Source organism: Molothrus ater, chromosome 1, assembly GCF_012460135.2.
Source record: "Molothrus ater isolate BHLD 08-10-18 breed brown headed cowbird chromosome 1, BPBGC_Mater_1.1, whole genome shotgun sequence".
Taxonomy (NCBI): Eukaryota; Metazoa; Chordata; class Aves; order Passeriformes; family Icteridae; genus Molothrus; species Molothrus ater.
In genome coordinates this window covers 39,574,057-39,590,413 of record NC_050478.2, presented here as the reverse complement: position 1 = coordinate 39,590,413, position 16,357 = coordinate 39,574,057, and the positions used below count along the sequence as shown (strand labels likewise).

Sequence of the window (16,357 nt, the reverse complement as noted above, 5' to 3'; positions counted from 1 at the left end):
AGCGCTACGGCGGCGATAGCGGTGGCTGTTGTTGCCGCCGCTGCCGCCGCGAGGCGAAGGGACCGGCCCGTCGTCCCTTTAAACTAGCGAGAGCCGCAGGCCCGGCCGGGCCCTCCCTCCCACCCTCTCGCTGCCTCCCCGCCGGCGGAAGGGGCGCTTTGTGCGGGCCCCTCGGCCGCCCTTCCTCGGTGCCGGGGCTCCGGTGAGGGCGGGCGAGGCGGGAAGGGCGGGCGCGGAGCGGCCCCAGGCGCGGTGTCGGTGCCGGCCCTCCCGGCCGCCTCCGAGCGCCCTCGCCTCGGCTGAGGAGAGACGGGCAGAAAATGGCAAAGTCTGGAGGAGGAGGAGGAGGAGGAGGCGGCGGCGGCGGCGGCAGCGGGGGACTGACTTGGGTGGTAAGTTGTGGGGCTGCATCTTGTTGTTCGTGGGTTTTGCTACTCGTGTTTTGTTGTTATTACTATTATTTCTGTTTGCGTCCCTTGCGTGTGTGGAAAGAGCGCGGGTTGGCTTTGAAAGGAGGGAAGAAGCTGGGGGCTGGCGTGGAAAGCGAAGCGCTGTGGAGCCGCCGCTCTGTGGAGGGCTCCGGGATAGGAGGAGGAAGACTGGGCTTGGAATTGATGCTACAGGAGGGGAGATTTTATCCCTCTGGGAGCTTCTCGGGGTGCTGGGAGCCGTAGGGAAGAGGTCACTCTGAGCAAACAGGTGGGAAGCTCCCGGGGGTGGCGGGTGGGTCATCAGGGCTGTCTTGAAGTCGCTGTCCTCCAAAGCGAGATATGGTCTGTCTGTCTGTCGTCCCGCCAGAGTTGTGGGTATTGCCTCTTGTTCCTAGAGCAAAGCCTTTGCAGGCTAGCAGAGGGTCTTTGTGTTGATCCCATTTTCTTTTCCAACTGTGTGTGAAGACAATACCTGAAGTTCCCAAGTTTCAGAGACAGGAAGCAGGAGCTGTGTGCTTGCTGTTCCATCTTGGCATTCAACTTCATCATCCTCCAGAAGTTGTAACTCTGTAACAGACCCAAGAAGGGGGTGTTTTACTGCCTTTCCTGGGTTGGTCGGAAGTATTAAGATTAGAGAGGGTGCTGGTGAAGCCGTCTCTAGAACTGGTGAATCCTTTTGATCCTCCTTATAGTCCTTTGAGAGTGCTGGCTCCCAGTGCTGAGGTGCTCCCCTGGTCAGTAGTAAGAGCGGATGCTCTCAGGTTTTGGTGAGACCTGAGAGGAAGGAGGAGCAAAGGTGACCTGAAGGGGTCTGGTTCAGCCAATCGGTAACTCCCCCGCCTTTCTCCTGCTCGGCATAGAGGGGTAACTTCTTTAATGTTTAAGCAGAAGACACTAGATCTTGGTGGACAGGTATCTTTGATCAGACACCTGTGCTTTCCAGAGGTGGGAACTTTTAACGAGTCCTATTAAACAGAATAACAGCAAACTTATTCTTGTGTCCCTCTACATCTTGGAGCTGTTGAAAACGAAGTATTATTGGAGTGAACAAATGGTGTGTATTCTGATGGTGGACTATATCCATGGATCTAATTACTGCATTTTTTGTTGGTAATTTTCTTTGATTTTAAAAAGCTGGCATGGAAAGGTATATTAAAAAAAAATCTGTATGTTTCTGGTTGTGCCACTTGAAATCACACAGTTTAGCCATGGGAACATGTCTAAGTTGAGAAGCTATTCTCCTTTCTTTTCACAATACTTTGCAATATTTATCAACTGTGATCTTTGGATGGCTCTTCAGAATTAAGATTTTACCATCTAGGTTTGACCAAGTAATTGAAAGTTTTACAGCTCATACAGAAAACTGCAGAATGAAGTGTGAAAATTACTGAATAGGCATTTTTATTGAAACATGTTCTTAAATGTAATGGGGTTGAAATTATGGTGAGTCAACAGTTTCCTACAACTGGAAATGATCAAACTTTTCATTCTCTAAAAGCAGTAAAAGTTAAAAGTGTTTTTGTCAACTCAAGAGTAGTTGTAGGGAAATAATCGGATTTTAGTTGAAACTGTTCATTTATTTTTTCAGAAAACAGTGGGACATTCTTTCTTCTCTCATGTGCATTTTAAATTGTGAAGGTAGGATTTCTGAGCCTGCTCCTAAAACCAGACCTGTTCCATGTCAGCTGTAGAACACTGGCATGCAAAAGAACAATATTGTTGTAGCACTGAATTGAATGGGGCCGTGACCTGTGTGCCAGGCTGAAAAAACCCTTGGTTTAGGTGGTGGTTCATTTGCAGATTATCATATGCTGTCCTTGAGGAGGGTGAGAGGGACAGAGGTAGGGACAGAGTAGTTTCAGCTGTCTGGCTTTAATCTGCTTGCCATGTATCTCCTGGATATGCAACCACTTGCAGTTCAGTTGTAGGTTGTTTTGAAACCACCTTGATTTTTTTTTAGAACTCTTACCAGTGTGTTGAAACCACCAGGATGCTTCTCTGTCTGAGTAATGTATTCTCTGTAGTTTGTGGTTTCTTCATAAGACCACGAGTTAAACAATTGAAGGGTAACAGAAGAAAGTCTGGCCCTAAAAATGAGGAATCATTTAAAACTTGGTGGGATGTTAATTTATGTTTCAAACTAGCAGATCCTGTATACATAACCTAGTTGGTCACATTTTAGTAAAGAGTTGCATGTGCAACTTCAGCTTTGGGTGTGATTCAAAGAGCATGCTTGTAGGTAGGAAAGAAATTACATGCAGTTGTGAAAAAGGAAAGATACTTCCTATAACAGAGAATTTACCCTAGAGTGAATTTCATGATGAGACATCATACAAGCATCAGGTGATGCCTAACTTTACTTTTAAAAGAAAGAAGAATTAAATGTTCATGGAAACAAACAGTAAGTCATCTGTGTTTTCAGCTGTAACAGGACTTGAAGAAATATAACTAGTTAGGTACAATTACCAATGATGGGAACACATGAGAGTACAAAAACTGAACATGTGTATTGGGAAAATAATCTAGCATTATTTTACTGGAGACAAACCAAGATAACCTCTGATTTATAAAATGTACTTGCTTGGTTTTTTAATAGCTCATTTTTTCCTTGGTCTGGTTGATGATTTTCTGAAATTGACATGCAGCTCTGCTCTGCACTCTGATAGTTGGTAGAAGTTGGAGTTTTGACAGAGTGAAATAAATTACTTTTGGTGGGTAATCTCCAAGTGTCATTCAGAAAAGTGCTAAGTTGTATTAAGAGTTAACTAACTCTTTATACCTTAACTCTTAAGAGTTAACAAAGCGTGGATTTGTAACTAGGAGAGTTTTCATTGGTGAAACATAATGGCGTTTTCTAATGATAGAAAAACTTACTGTGAACAAAAGAAATAATTCTTCAGCCTCTGTGTGTGTTTAGGAACTACAGAAAATGAATTGTAATGGTGCAGTAATAGTACTTAATTTGTTTTTATAAATATGCCTTTTATAGTGGAGGTGAAGTCATTGTAAGTAACACTTTGAAGTGCATTGGTTCTGATACAATGGTATTGCCCACAAAACTGAGTATTTCAAACAAGTAACATTTAATCACTTAATTCTGTCAGTGTTTTCAAGACTTTGTCCTCAACCCTAAGAGCTGTATGAGCCTGATAAATGGAAGCTGAGAGTGCTGATAAAAATTTAGGACTTTGGACACTACTTCCACTTTCCTGTCCTTGGTGAAAGGGACAGGTTTTGACTCTAGGAAATGCTAGCTTAAAGTGAATATATGCTGAATGTTCATGTGACTTCTCGTTTAAAAAATATCATTAGTATCTGCTCTTTAGATGGAGTGGAATGGAAATAATGTATATTATTAGTAGGTGGAAATATTGCATATTTTTGGGTTATACTTCTTTGAATAAATACGGTAGCTGCATATTGGTAAGTGAAAAGAAGCAGCCTTTCAAATAATCTAAATTCAAATATAAGCATCTTTCAGAAGATTCAGAGTTTACCTTAAAAATAAGGTAATTTTAACTTAATACTGTCATTTTTTTAAAATATGAAGAGTGAATGTAATTGATAAGATAGGAGGCTCAATATATTTTCTTTAGAAAGCACCAACAAATAAAGCCCACCCTAATCCTATTAAAGGGATCTTGTCTTTCTTTTATTTCATTTGAAATGAAATATGTTTAGCTTAATAAAGGGATGACTTTCAGTTTGATTTGGCATTGAATGCGTTCTGAGAGGGTTAAAACAAGTGCTCCTCTTGAATAATGTCCAATAACTTGTAGTGATGTGCCATTACTCACTGGTTATGGCTTCTGCACTGAGTGGTTTTTAACTTTATGGGTAGGTTTTTTGCATCTGAAATCTGACCTGGATCTCTGCTGCCCCAAGGATCTGCCCATCACTGCTACACTGAGCTTTGATCGTTCCTCTGATTTGGGAGCAGGGGTTTTTGGAGGAGCAATGCAGGAATTCCCTTCTGCCCATGTAGTGCTTGGAGGGAGAGTGCTGGGCTGGGACAGCATACCCATGAGCTGCATTGTGTTACTGCTCTGTCACGGGTCTGTTTCTATAAGCTATCAGGGTTCTGCCTGCCTCAGGTACAAACAGTCGGTAGGTATGGTCAGCAATATGAACAAATCCTAATGAACTCTTCTGTTTTTAGAAATAAGCATACTGTCCTAGAGGTGAACCAAGGGTAAATGGTCCTTTATCCTTTTTATTGCTGTTCATTACTATGCTATTCATTTCAAAGGAGGAGTAGGCGGCTGAAGTTCCTTCTCCTGAGTCCTTTAGACCTCTTTAGTTGCCTCTCCGGGCCCAGGTCAGAGCTCAGAATTAGCTTTCTGTTCTTTCCATTTCTTTATCTGGATCAGGCCTTCTGTTTCTCCCCTGGCTGCAGCTGGGCCGGGATGCAGTTGTCACATATGTAACACTTGTTACATGTGCTGTTAGCTTATCTTTCCTCTGCTACGCTGTGGTGTCTGCAGAGCAGGCGGGGCGTGGGGAAAACTCTTGTGTTGTTGCCAAGCCTTGTTTCAGTGCTTTTCTCTTCCTTTATGTGAGTGTCCGTCCTTTGCTATTATGGTGACCAGAGAACTGGGAGGTTTCCTGTCCTGTGTGTCCTTACCCTCCCCCCTCCTTTTTTCACAGTTATACAATGAAAGGAAGGTCAGACCTGAAATACTTGCCCCAATTTATTGATATTAATTTACTTTTACTAAACAGAATGTGTTTTGTAGGCTTTGAGCTATATAGCTAAATCCAACAGTCAAGGAGAAGCAGCATTCCCTCCTGGTCCTGTAGTATTTCTGATTCTGCTGCCCTTAAGGAGGCAGTGCTGTAAAGAGATGTCATGACTTCCCTGGGTATTCAGCACCACAGGGAAATGTTTGTGGCTCACTTGGGTGAGTCAGACACTATGGTTCTGAAGAGGGATTCCTCAGGTGTTTTGGTTTGCCGGCCAAAAAAAAAAAAGATTGCTTCTTATTCTCTACCCTCCACACCAGCATTCATTAAATACTTTTGTTGTCCAGTCTTCTCCTCGTCAGAGTGCTGAATAATGCAGGATCAAAGTGGCAGAGGTGATATCAGGTGGAGGCTTGCTACTGGAGCAGGGTCGGGGCCACGTCTTTGCCCACAGATGAGCCTGTCCCACAGCTCAGAATGTGCCTCTGCACCCTGTGTATTCCGAGCTGGGAGGAAACCTTCTTCTGCCATAGGTGAAAGAGGGATGGGCGCATAGGAGTGGGGAGCTCAGTTGTAACCAAGTCTAGAAAGGGATGTGTATCTCAGGGTTTGGGGAGGAATTGATTTTAGAAGGTTTGTGGGTGATTACTTTAGGTGTTCAGGGAGGAAAGGTATACATTTGAGCGCATGCCCTCTGTTAATATTTGACCTGTGAGACTTGTGTGTGTGTACATTTAATTTCTAAGATGCCTGTGGCTGTATTGTGCTAGTAAGTAAGGAATTATTTTATTTGGAGAGATTAAGTAACCTTTCCAAATAAAAGAGCGTACAAGTAGTCTAAGATAGACACCTTATGTCTGAAAAAATTACTGATTAAATTTAGTATTTTATTTGCATTGACTTTATTTTTCCAGAAGTAGGTTTTTACCTTGCATCTAAACTGTCTTGTGTGTCTATGCGCAAAGGCAGTCTGCAAATGCATGTTTATGTTTCAATTAATTAAAAGCAGCACATGTGATTCATAGCTGATGGATGGGAGTGATTCCATCCCTGGGAGTGAGTTTTATACATATATATATATATATATATATATATATATATATATGTATAAATTATATAATATAATTAGTTATTTATTATTTATTTATATAAATTATATATATTATATAATAGATTAAATATAGAAAACTTAAGAATGAAAACTGTTGCAGAAAACTTAATTCTCATTTGAAGCAGTAACTTTCTTGCAAGCCACCCACAGTGAAAATATTTTTCTGCATTAAATAGGTGGTTTGTGAATGTTTTCAAAAGCAGATTGAGAAAAAGAATACATAGTTCTATATGTGTATAACTGTGTGAAGAAGTTTCTTTTGAAAATTGCATGCTTGGAAACATAGTGGTGTCTTTTCAAGTACTTGTACTGGAGCACAAGTACTTTGGAAGAATGTTTTTTAAGGCTATTATTCCAGATTTAAAGTAAATTCTAAATGAAAGCGTATAAAATGTTATTACATAACTTTGAAAATAAGTACTAAAATTTCAACTATGGTTTAAGTTCTAGTGATAAAAACAAGGTGTCAAGATCAAACACCAAATATTTATTTGTGTTCCAAATACAGAAGAAAACTGTTTCTCGTAAGCAAAGTGATAAACCAGCTCTTAGTAATTTTTATTCAAAAGTGTTTCCTACCCGTATTCTTCAAGTATTTCTGTAAAGAGTACTCAAAAATTTTGTGTGAAAAGCAGGAAAATATTGGTCCCTTCCTTGACAAGTGAACATCAGATCTGCTATTTTTAAAATTTCACTGTGATTGCAAATGCTTTTACTCTTATGAACTAAGTCTTTTTACGTTGTGTTTTGAAGTGAGTTGTTAACTTATTCTATGATATCAGCTCATCTAGTTTCATTTAATAAAGCTATTTTAATATCCTGTCTGTGTCTCAATGCAATTCCAATTTGCATAGAAATACAGTTTGCCACCGAAAGTAAGCTATTGCTTCTATTTTTTTTTATTTTGTGAAAATGATAAATCTGTGTATTTGTTACACTATGCACATCTAGCAATTTTAGTGGGTTTTTTTCAGCAAGTAATCAAAAAAGGTATTAGCCAAGTTAGTGTAAAATCTACTTGAGCTAGTACATGTTTGAAATGTTCAAACCTAAACATCAAATCTGTATTTTCCTTTGGACATAATTTGAAAAGCTACCTTAAAGGGAAAAAAACCCCGAAATACGTAAAAAAGGATTAAAATGCTTAATCTACCTTTTTTTTCCTGATTTGTGAAGTAGAATTGCAGTTGAGATATAAACAGTCCTCCTCTCATGGATACGTCATCTTGATTTTTTTTTCTCTTTTTTACTGAATGAGTGGGCCTAGTTAGTCTTGGGTTTCTTGTTCCTTCTTCAGACATTGGAAACTTATGAGAAGAGCAAACGTATTAAAAACTGGGCAAATGTCTACCTTAGTGAGGTGCCAAGAACTCACACCTTCTTTCTCAATCTCTGAAGGAATCTTTAAGGAGAGAGCAAGAAATAATATTTTCTTGTCATGACAAAATACAGGAGCCATAAGATAACAGTGAGAACTTATTTTCCTATAGATCAAAAGAAGCTGAGATAAAGCAGAGGAAAAAAAATAATAAAAAAAGCTCTTGCAACCAGATAACTTGATATGTAATATTTCCATAAGAGCAGTTAGAATTCTGGGTCATCCCCTAAGCAGGACATCTTTACTTATGAGAACTGGACTGTGTGAGCTTCAGTGGAGACATTTCCAGCTGTGTAATCCATGGTAGCTCCGGGCTATTTGGAGTTTTTAGGGACGATAGTGTAGTAGTGTGTGAGCATTTCAGTCCTGTGTTTTATTCCCCAGTTGTGTGCCATAATATGAAGGTACAAGAATGGCAAGGTGTCTGGGGAAAAATAACTTTGTCTCAGTCCAGCTGATATAGAGAGTTCTGCTGCCTGAAGTCATCCAGGCTGTTACTCCATGTGTCAGCACCGAGCTTTTTGTTGGCTGAGGTAGTGGTTTTTGTCATACTCTGTTTAGTGATCCTAACTTATCCACAACTGTTGTGTTTAAGCATCGCCATGAAAACTTTGAGGTGTCTTGTCACAATCTGGGAATAAAAGGGAGGCAAGCAGCTCGGAGGAGAGAAGTTGCAAGAAGTGAGGCAATTACTCTTTTTTGGTATTAAGTAGATACAGAAGAGGGTTTTTTTCAAACTCTCAAATAGGAGACTGTACAAGCATGTGAGAAATTGGCTGGGGGAAGAGGAAGAAGTTCCTTACTGGTTTGATGGTGGAGACAGAGGCAGATGGTCCAGATGCTTGGGAAAAAACAAACCTAAAGTTGTATCGTGTTAACCTGCTCTTCCTGATATTAGTTAAATCTTTCAGAATAGGCCAGGTAGACTTTCTTCTTTGCCAGCTGAGTGATAAACATGCATGTCAGGTAACAGAAAGGTGATGAAAATGCAAAACAACTTAAAAATTAATCTCAAAATATATTTGAAGTTATTTTATGAGTCTTTTATATGATACCTTTTATGGAGAGGTTGATTCTTCTGCCTGCCAAGACACAATTCTTAAATAGCAAATTAAAGGGTAGAGTTTTGATGATCTTCAAGATTGTCAGCACTTTTAATGAACAATCCTGAAAGACTTTTCCTAATGACTTCTGTAGGAATGTTGTGGGAGGATGAGTGGCTGAGGAAGAGAGGGGAGTTTTGGAACAGCATTAAGGGTTTATTGACTCATTGATGCATCTGTTTTCCTCCTTCTAAATTGCTGTCAATGTCTGGAAAACCAACCCTCTGTTCCTTTCTCATGGAATTTACTACAGGAATGAGACTAGAATTTGTAGTATATTTATGAGGCTTATAAAACGTTTCAAGGCTTGTAAAGTCTCCAGAGGAGGAGTAGATGTTGCATAGTAGGAGCTGAGCAATTAAACTCAAGTTTTTTTTAAGGAACACTGGATTCATATTTATTTTAATGTAGCAGAAAAAAAATAGATTTTTTAAACTAGAGAATACCAGAAAATGTGGCTGTCTTACTATAGGTGCTTCTAATTATAAAAAAGTAGTTTTTAGTGTGGACCAAATGTAATATGGGGTATGAATAGGTAGAGTTTGTTCAATGTTTGGGACAGATTTTTTAAAGGAAAGAAGCTCATTAATTTTCATTTATGTGGTGCCTTGTTTTAAGGTAAATATGTTGCTGTTGGTTTTCTGTGGAAGGTTCCAGGGAGGAGACTTCTAATAGTTTCTACTGATCATATTGCATTCCATTTTAGGGCACCATGTGTATTAAAATATGAAAAACCCATGTATCACAGTCAAGGTGTTTTAGTATTTCAATGCAAGGTAGGCAAATAACATAAAGGTGTGTTATTATAAACAAATTCTAGTATACTGATAGCTGTTACATTTGTGAGAGTCTAAGAATTTGCTTCTCTTGTTCAGCAGAGGATTGCTTCCTACTGAAGAGTGCAGTTGGATCAGTAACCTCTGAATGCTATTTGGACTCTCCTCTATTACTCATGTAGTGTGAGTGGTAGTCCAGAGCCTAACCAGAAAAGTCTGGGTTTGGGGTGCTCTGCAGAATGAAATCTTCATGTATGAGCTCAAGAACTACCCTGTTGGATTTGTTCTCTCCAGGTGCTGTCTTGCAGCATGAACATCTTGAATGTTGCCTTAGTCCTGCCCAAAGTTTTTTCTAAAGTTTGTTTGTTAATAATGAAGATAAGTCAGCAGGGAAAAAAATACCTTGCAGTATGGTATGGGTCAAGCTGGCCATAGGACCCAGAGCATCTGAAAGAAAATATCACAGTGCCGATGTGATACTTGACATACAGCCTGTATGGGTTTCAAAGATTTTGTTATTCAGAAACAAAAGACTATCAGGTTGTGGCAAGTAATCCTTGCAATTGGGAAATGGAAATGTGCTGGGAGTCTGGAATACTTTCACAGTGCTCAAACTAGTCATGCAGTAAAGCCTTAGGAAAAGGTCAAGGATGTTATAAAGAGTTATAAAGAGGTGTAGCTCGATACTGATAACCTGAAGTTCAGATGTCAGAACATGAAACTTTTTGATTTCGTGGCTAGTGGAGGGCTTGCGTGTGAGCTGGCTGGTGAAACAGTGGACCAAACAGATTTGGGGATTCTGTCATCAAACAGCTTCAGCCAGTGGTTCCAAAGACCACTGTTACCAGAATCTGTAAGAAAACAGCCATAAGGTGTCATAAAGTATGACACTAACAAATTCCTTTTTGTGTTAGAGTGTTTTCTCCCTTGTTTGTCTCTGAATTTTAGCTGGAAATAAGAGATTCTTAAATGATTAATTTGTTACCAGCTCATCCATTATGTACTTTTTGATACCGTGTGAGCAGTAAAATGTTTAGTATTGGAATAGAACTTGTCAGTGGATAGACAACTAAAACATTTCAGACCAACAGAAAAATCTAGCAATAAAATTCAATTTAATTGGCATCATGCAAGGGCACATGTTAGACGCCTGCTTTTAAAGTACATAGTAAAGATCACGATCTGAATGTATTGCAGGTTGTGTAGGAGCCTGTGCCAAATAAAGCATGACTGTTGCTGTACTAACTTAATATGACTGAAAATTAATTCACATTTAAAACAATATACATCATTTTCTGGTCAGAAGTAATTACAGTGAGCATACATATTTGCACAAAGGTGTTATTCTTAAAAAAGTATGGAGAAAGAAAATCCCTAAATTTTTATTTAAGTCTTGTGTGCCTCTATGTTGTGTATCAATAATCCTGAAATAAAAATGATGCTACTTTTATGGTGTTTAGGTATTTAGTAGGAAGATGAAACTCTGTCATTCCAAGAGTGTCATTCCATCATGCAGCTAAGCAATCTAGCAATACCTGTTGAAAAGTGTGGGATTTTTTTTTAACCATATCCTCCTAGCTGTATGTTTCTGCTTTTTTCCTTGCACCACTAACTTGTCTGATTCTCTAGCAAGCTTGTTCAGAAGAGTGAGCTAGTGGACAACTGGTTGCTTCTGGTTGATGAAGAATGGGGAAAAGCTCTCTTTGCTCTCTGAACCAGATTGTTGGGAAGTGGATTTGATTTCACTGTAGGGAACAGAGGAGGAAAGAAAGAAGGAATTTTGCCCTTTGGGCAGCAATTAATAGTTTTGGTTCTCTCTAACAGGGAAATCTGATCATTCTGAAGCTATTCCATAACTGGATCATCATCACTAAATTCCATGTAATATGATGTTTTCAGAGTTCAGAGTGAAGTGTAAGAATCAGGAGATTAAAAAAAATAAAATTAGGAATTTAAAATGAACAGATGGATTAGTCTTACTGGTGAGACTAGTTCTGGGTGAATTTTCTGGAAATTATCAGCTTTGGGAAGGATGTGATAGAGAGATTTAGTTCATGTCACTAATGGTATGCGGCAGTCTATGGAAGTTTGCTGTGGTAAAAGGGAACTGTTACTTTTGTGTGTTTTCATCTTGGCAGGAGAGCCCAACCATTTGTTAAACACAGCAGGAGAGTGGTTTATTTTGAAACTCCCTCCAGTTTTGTTTGCATGGTGGGAGGTATTCTCAGACAGAGTTTTCTTTGGGAAGATTGCAAAATGTTTAGGTAAAATTGTATTCCTTGTCAATTTTTCTGGGGCTAGAAGAGGCCATTATGATCCAGTATGACACACCACAGTCGAGAAGAGCATGTTATCTATAAAATTCCCTAGTAACTATCATAAGGCACCTATACACTTTTTTTTTTGTAGATACAGCATATCTCCCTCAGAAGAGGTAGTTTTGTTTTGAACTGTAATCTGTGGATTTCATTACTTAATTAACCTCCCAAGGTTTTACAGCTTAATTACACTCAAAATTTACTGTCTTGTCCCACTAAATGTGCTTATCCTACACTTTATTTAAGGAAATGTAGGGCACATGGCATGTACTTTTCTAAATTGTTATGTCCCAGGGCTGCATTTGCCAATTGAGGAGCATGTATCAGGAGTATTCATTATATGGGGAATTTTTATGAGTTTAAGGCAGAAAAGACAAAGCCAAAGGGAAGGAAACTTCTCGTTCACCTACATATTCTCTTCTAGGCTCATTTATGCTTGTCTGCCAATGTAGGGAATGGGCCCTTTTCTTGCCACCTAATAGGGATAAGAAGGAATGGGCAGACTAAAGAAAAATGGTTTGTTGTTGTATGGAGATATTTTGCAGTGGAGGAGGCTATGACAGTGACCAATACAAAATTAAGTTTGTGTAAGTGGGGAGAGACATTAATGTTAACATTTTTCAGGTTTTTCAACTTTTTATGTTGTGGAATTAATCTACTTATGTAAGAGCAAAACCTTCACTTAAAGTAAGAAGTCAAAGCAAGGATGTATATTCCAGCTATGGCAAGATTGAAACTGATGATGAAACCTGCCTTCTTTGTTGTAGCTTTATATGTTATTGTGTCTTTACATAGGAATAGCTTTTCTCTGGTGCTGCCAAACTCTCTATATCAAGTGTGTATTAAGATTCAGCTGTATTAATTACAGCTGTTTGCAGCATAAGTAACCAAACTCAGCACGGTGGCTTGAAACGCAAAGAAAGATAACATGACCTGGTTTTCATTACAAAAAGGCAATAAAAATCTAACTTAATATGGATGTCATACATGCCTTATTATACACAGAAATGTCAATGGGTGAGAACACAACATGAAAAAAAAAAAGGCAGAATGTGAAGAAGATGCCAAAGCAGGATATGTGAGTTCATGGGTTGAAGGTAGACAGTAAAAGCCTTGTTGCCAAACTGTCTATCAGCAGCTACTTGGGTTCTGGCTATGGAGATCACCAAAGGAAAGAATGCAGCTTTCACACAGTACTAGATAAATTCATGGCCAAAACACCTTCAAAAGGGAAGCTCTGCAGACATTTCAGTCATCCTGGGGAAAGCAGTTGCCACAATAAGACCTGGTTGTGATAGAATGCATGATAGTGGTGATGTGGTAAGCTGTGCAGCAATTGCTGTCACCTGAGAATTGGGGTTTTTCTATCCAGTTGTCACTATGCTACGTTTTAGAGCAATGTAGGAAGCTGGCACCATCAGAGGTCACTGTATAAAGTTTGGCTGCATGTCTTTGAAAGAGGATGAATAGTGTAATAGATTGTAGCTTTCCAAACTACTTAAGCATGGTTGTCTTGCTGACTAACCCATATGTGTGTATTTATCATCAGTCTGGAGGGTTAGAAACTCCACAAGGTTAGTAAGAATTTGTAAAGTCTTGAATGTCACAAGAGCATTGGGAAAGTCATACACTGTGTCTAAAAAAATAATAAAAATAATAATAAAAAAATAGGCAACATTGAAATTGCAAAGCAGACCTTGTACATTGGGTCACCTGCAAACAAACAAGCAAAAAGCAGGCTTACTGTGAAGCAGAAGACTTAAGGCCTTTGTGACACTTGGTTAATTCTCTTTAGGGGTTTTCTCATGAAACAACAGCTGATGCTGTTTTGAGAAGTGTTATTGGAGCTTTGACAATATGAAGATCTTTCATACAGGACAGAAAACAAAAGGCATTCTTGAGACAGTTCCAAAATATACAGCAGAGATTGTCAGTTAAACAGCACTGTGGTTAAGTGCTTGCCCAGTTTGAAACAAAAAAAGAAAGATGGGGGAGGACTTTCCTGTTGGATTTATTTGTATTTTAAGTAGTAGAAATTCAGAAGTTGAAAACACTTAAATTTCATTTTGCTTTTTTATCAAGGAACACAAAATGTGAAGACTGTGGAGGATTTTTGTGTCCATAGATCTCTGTCCTGTTTGATGATGATGATTTTCTCTTCTTTGGAATGAGTTCTAAGTATCACTTGAACTCTAAAAATGTCCATTTGAGATGGAGATAAAGATATTCAGAATTGGTTTTCTGGGTACAGCACAGCCCAAAATGCTTGGCCTGGGAAATTGCAGTTCTGTGCACTTCTCATCCTTGCATACCTGCATAATTACATTCATCTGTAGAGTTGAATACTTTTGGGCTTTTGCTTTTATGCTTGTGTTTCAATAGCATGTTAAAATAAGTTCTGAATGTTTATAAGACGAGGATTTTTTCATGCAGAATATGTATGATTCTTGAAATACTGTATGAATAAAATCATACATCATGAATAAAATCTGTCCTTCTCTATGACAATGAAATGAACATTTAATTTGGCATGTTTTGTGATGTTTTAATAAAAACTATAGCATTAAAGTTTATTGAAGTTCTTTAAGACTACTTTTTTCTTTTTTTTTTTAATCATTGAGCAGAAAGGAGAAATGTTATGCTGATCCTTTGTGTATTTTTCTCCCTCCTTGAATCGTACATTGTCGTATTCCAGTGAGTGTGTTATAAACAATAATGGACATAGGTGTCCCAGGGAGTACAGTAGCAGAGGATCCTTACTAGTGCTGTCCTACAACAAACCTCAGGTGTCCCCAAGAAGGGACACTTCTGCAGGGCTAGCTCTTTTTGGGCAGTAGAGTTTCTTTAGCTGTCAACGTGATGGCACGCTGTCCCTTGTCTATCAATGTGACAACATTTTGAAAGTATCATCTCAACAGAAGATAGAGTTTTGATACTCTACATTTATTGCTGATAAATTGGAAAGTATAAACTCCTCTAAGCTGTCAGTAAGACTTTCACTGGAAAGCAGAAATGCATTTCCTAGCATTGTATTAGAGGAAATAGCTTGTAGAAGTCCCTTCCCACTATTCTATTCTGTAATAATTATTCCCAATCTAGAGCTACTCGGTCACAATCAAATGGACTTCTGCTAATCTTCTGACTCTTACTCTACTTGTCCCATAGCATTTTTGCTATTGGAGGTAGGAAAATTGTAACCTAAATTTTTAGGCTAAAGTTTAAGTTCTCACTTTGTGTTAATGTCTTTGCTGAGTTATGATGCATGGTTAGATCCCAGTCCTCACACACTGGATGAGTAGAAGCATTTTGGAGAGCTGTCTCAGAACAGTCCTGAGAATATAATACTGATATACATGTCAGCTGAAGAGCTATCATGTGGTAACTGCCTATCACTTCCCTGACTTTAAAAACTTCTTACGACCTAAGAATTGAGAGCAAATGGAGCAGTTCTGTTTGAACAAGATTTTAATGGTCTTTGCACCTGGAATTCTTTTGCATTCTATATCAATTGCATCTCCTCTCTTACATTTTTTCCAACACTTATTTAATCTGAAAAATATTATATTATTTCCCTGCTAGTCACTGGTCCCTTCAGAACAAGTGAACATAGTAAAACCGTGTTAACAGACCTGTGGGACCAGTAAGTGAGCTAAGGGTAATTCCCATGAGATATGATATCAAAGATGGTAATAAAATAAAAAAAATATTTATACATGTACAGTGAAACTCATTGGAAGCCTGGACATCATTCACAGAACTACTTCAATGAAAAAAAAAATATGTTGCAACTATTGGTAATGCTTCTTTAGTAACAATTCTTGTTCCTCCTCTTCCATGTATCAGTGTGATGCATCTATTTGCAAAGTTCTGCTCCTTTTCTGCTTGCTTAGTTGATCTACAGCTAATATTTTTAGAGTGCTGGTGGCAGGGTTATCACAGTTTACAACCAAATAACTGTGACGGCTAAATTAACTTGGATACCAAAGCCCTCTAATCACCCATGTGATTTTGCAACTTCCCTGTTTGCAGAAAATGAGATAGACTTCAGAAGAATAGTCATGACAGCTAGTGTTTTGGTTCCAGCTCTGCTGTGTGTAGTGCTGGTGCCAGGTTGTGAGGTTCCCTGAGTTTTTTCCCCTTTTCCTCTGGATGCTGTCAGATACAGGAGTAGGTAATAGAGAATTTTACTCTCATTTGGCATGTTCAGGCTTACTTGTGGCCAAATAATTGGTCGTTGTCAGCACTGTTGCACGCAATCTGCCTCTCTTGAAGTTCTGGAAGTGTGCTTCCTAGAATTTCCATAAATAAACTAGAAAAATGTAATCTCTAAATCTGGAGGAGAAAGGTAATTTCCCATGTTATGAATAGAAATAAATGCTTTATTCTTGTGCCGGCTGGGCTGGGAGGGGAGAGGTGGAGAGGCATCAAAGCCTAAGTAGTAGAAGCTGGAGAAGATAAATGAGATTAATATGTGGAAAATTGTGTGCATAGGTTGGTGTTTGGCCTTTTTGATTCTGCTGAAGTTAGTGTGAGTTCAGTATCCTTTGCTCCTTTTTT

At 38.9% G+C, this 16,357-nt stretch overlaps 1 protein-coding gene across 4 annotated transcripts in view; it reads left to right on the top strand.

Moving 5' to 3' along the window:
• Positions 1 to 16,357, top strand: part of TOP2B (DNA topoisomerase II beta) — a 61,840-nt gene continuing 45,483 nt past the window's right edge. For 2 of the 4 annotated variants that reach the window (XM_036379257.1, XM_036379256.1), the window contains exon 1: positions 1 to 392. In XM_036379257.1, coding sequence (XP_036235150.1) covers positions 321 to 392 — 72 coding nt within the window. In that variant the 5' untranslated portion in view covers positions 1 to 320. The remainder of the gene's footprint in view (positions 393 to 16,357) is intronic. The other 2 variants (XM_036379255.1, XM_036379254.1) reach the window with 1 other exon arrangement.